The 2,489-nt window shown below is 54.5% G+C and overlaps 2 protein-coding genes across 3 annotated transcripts in view; both read left to right on the top strand.

Moving 5' to 3' along the window:
• The window catches only part of cox18 (cytochrome c oxidase assembly factor COX18), an 8,326-nt gene extending 6,638 nt beyond the window's left edge, over positions 1-1,688 (top strand). The window contains exons 5-8 of one of the 2 annotated variants that reach the window (XM_015050513.1): positions 585-739; positions 805-920; positions 997-1,104; positions 1,206-1,688. In XM_015050513.1, coding sequence (XP_014905999.1) covers positions 585-739; positions 805-920; positions 997-1,104; positions 1,206-1,585 — 759 coding nt within the window. In that variant the 3' untranslated portion in view covers positions 1,586-1,688. The remainder of the gene's footprint in view (positions 1-584; positions 740-804; positions 921-996; positions 1,105-1,205) is intronic. The other variant, XM_015050511.1, reaches the window with a different exon arrangement.
• Positions 1,686-2,489, top strand: part of igfbp7 (insulin-like growth factor binding protein 7) — a 6,390-nt gene continuing 5,586 nt past the window's right edge. The window contains 2 exon segments of the mRNA XM_015050510.1: positions 1,686-1,885; positions 1,888-2,316. Of these exon segments, the coding sequence (XP_014905996.1) occupies positions 1,705-1,885; positions 1,888-2,316 (610 nt within the window). The 5' untranslated portion in view covers positions 1,686-1,704.

The following is a 2,489-nucleotide window of genomic DNA, read 5'->3' as shown; positions in this document are numbered from 1 at the left end:
GCTCAACGCACCTCTGAAAGCGACTACAAGTTATTCCTGCAGTTCACATAGAGCTGTACAACCAGAGCTAACCAGAGTGGTGTTTAAAGTCCTACCTTGATCAAAAACTCTGGAAAGAATCATAATTCCTCACAGGGGGTTGATGTAAATATCCATAAAGATCAGCCTGTGTCCAGTTTAAGTGAAAGGATCCGCGCCGAGGTAAACTTAATCCAGCTGCTGCAGCGCAGAGGCGCCAGCGGTGTGATCGGTCCGGCTTTAAGAGCATAAACTATAAACCTATCTTCTATAAACAAATCTTTTAGGAATAAATCTGCTCTGCCAGTGAAACGCTCAGAACAACAGAGACACTTGCAATCTGGCTTAAAAAAGAAAAGAAAAAAAATATATATATTTTTTAAATTATTATTTTCCTAAAAACATACACAAGAAAGGTTTAGCCTGGCGGTGGCGCTAGTAAAGGATGGCGGGCCGCCAGGCCTATAATACTCTGGGGGAAACCCTGGAATCGAGGTTGGACCGAGTCCAGGAATGAACTGGAGTTCTGTTTCTGGGGTCTGAAAAGGTTCTGTTTCTGTTCACAGGGTCCAGTTCCAGAAGAACCTGCGCCGTCTGGTTTCGCAGCTCTACGTCCGGGACAACTGCCACCCGTTCAAAGCCAGCCTGCTGGTCTGGGTCCAGCTGCCGCTCTGGGTCGGCCTGTCTCTGGCGCTGCGGAACCTCAGCCTGGACCGGCCAGGTAGGGGCTGGGTTCTGGTTCTGCTTGGGTTCTGGTTCTGGTCTGATCTCTGTGTTCCTGTACAGCGCTGCATGGCGAGCTGGCAGCAGGGGGTGCTCTCTGGTTCCCAGACCTTACGGTACCGGACTCCACCTGGGTCCTGCCGGTCTGCCTGGGCCTCACCAACCTGCTCATCCTGGAGGTCGGTGTGGGGGCGGAGCCCGGCCACCTGGGCCGTGATGTCATCGCGCTGATGTAATCTCCTTCTTCTTCTTCAGGTGTTTTCTCTGCAGAGAGTCGGAGCGTCGCGCTTCCAGCGACTGGTTCTGAACGGGTTCAGAGGGTTCTCGGTTCTGATGATCCCCATCGCCGCCTCTGTCCCGTCGGTGAGCTAAACGGGTCAGGATTAGATCTGGATCAGAACCGGGTCCCGGGTGTTTTATTTTGAAGAGTCGGAGCTCTCTAACGTCCTGTTTCCTCCTCCCAGTCCTTGGCTCTGTACTGGTTCTGCTCCAGTCTGGTCGGGTTCGGTCACAACCTCCTGCTGCGCTCACCAACCGTCCGCAGAACCGTTGGGCTGCCGGCGCCGCAGTCCGAAACGCCGTACCGGGACCTGCTGTCAGCCTTTATCAGCAAGTACTGGAGGTAGAACCACCTGGCCGGGTTCTACTGGTACCACACTGGTTCTACTGGCGGTTCTGCTCGGTTCTACAGTGGAACCGGTCCAGAGAACATGGCTGCAGCTTCCTAATCGGTCTTGGTTCTTGTAGAACCGGGCTTCATGTGGGACTCTTTAAATGTTCTGGTGATAATAAAGTTCTGTGGTTCTGTTCGTGTTCGCCTGTTTGTTCTGGGTTCTGGAGTTGAAAATGTTCTGGGAATCTTTATTAAACAATAACAGGAAGAAAACACTCCCAGCTCAGACTGGGATGCTTCCTGTGTCCCAGACTGGGCGTCGGGGTCAAACTGGGATCTGAATGTGAGGAATGTGGGGGCAGAAGTTCTGGTCGGAACCGGCCGGTACCGATCCAATCAATAATCAGACACCTTTCAGCTCATCGAGATCAGTGAGAAACTCATTTGGATCAGGAAGTTCGGGCTGGTCTGGGTTCGGCTCTGGCTGTGGGAGGGGCCAGCAGCCTCATCAGCTCTCAGTCCAGATCAGACCTGTAACGCCATGACGTTCCGCCGCCTCTCGCTGCTCCTGCTCCCGCTGCTGGTTCCGGCTCTGCGGGCCGGGCCGGGCTGCGCTCCGTGTGACCCGGCGTTGTGCGCTCCTCTCCCGGCTGCGGGCTGCCCCGCCGGCTCGCTGCGGGACTCCTGCGGCTGCTGCGCGGTGTGCGCGGCGGCGGAGGGCGAGCTGTGCGGCGGCCGCAGAGCGGCAGCGCGCCGCTGCGGCCCCGGGCTGGAGTGCGTCAGGAGCGGCGACGACAAGCGGAGCAAAACCGGCGTGTGCGCGTGCAAGACCAACTACCAGGTGTGCGGATCCGACGGAACCACGTACAGGAGCGGCTGCGTCCTGAAGAGCGCCAGCATGGCGGCGCAGCGGGGCGGCAGGGAGCCAATCAGCGTCCAGAACAAAGGCCGCTGCGCCTCAGGTGAGACGGACCTCAGGTGTTATGTCAGTGTTCCGGTATTTAAAAGATTAAAGTGAAAAAATAATACAAATAACTTACAGAAAAGTTTTAAAGCAGCAAAAAAAAAAAAAAAAAAAAAAAAAAAAAAAACAAAAAATGAAAAAAAAACCCTTTTTCCCCCCATTTTTTTCCAC

This window comes from Poecilia latipinna, unplaced genomic scaffold (assembly GCF_001443285.1).
Source record: "Poecilia latipinna isolate Pla-1442-1.1 unplaced genomic scaffold, P_latipinna-1.0 Scaffold997, whole genome shotgun sequence".
Taxonomy (NCBI): domain Eukaryota; kingdom Metazoa; phylum Chordata; class Actinopteri; order Cyprinodontiformes; family Poeciliidae; genus Poecilia; species Poecilia latipinna.
The sequence above is the reverse complement of the archived record's forward strand: the minus strand, read 5'-3'. Positions and strand labels throughout refer to the sequence as shown.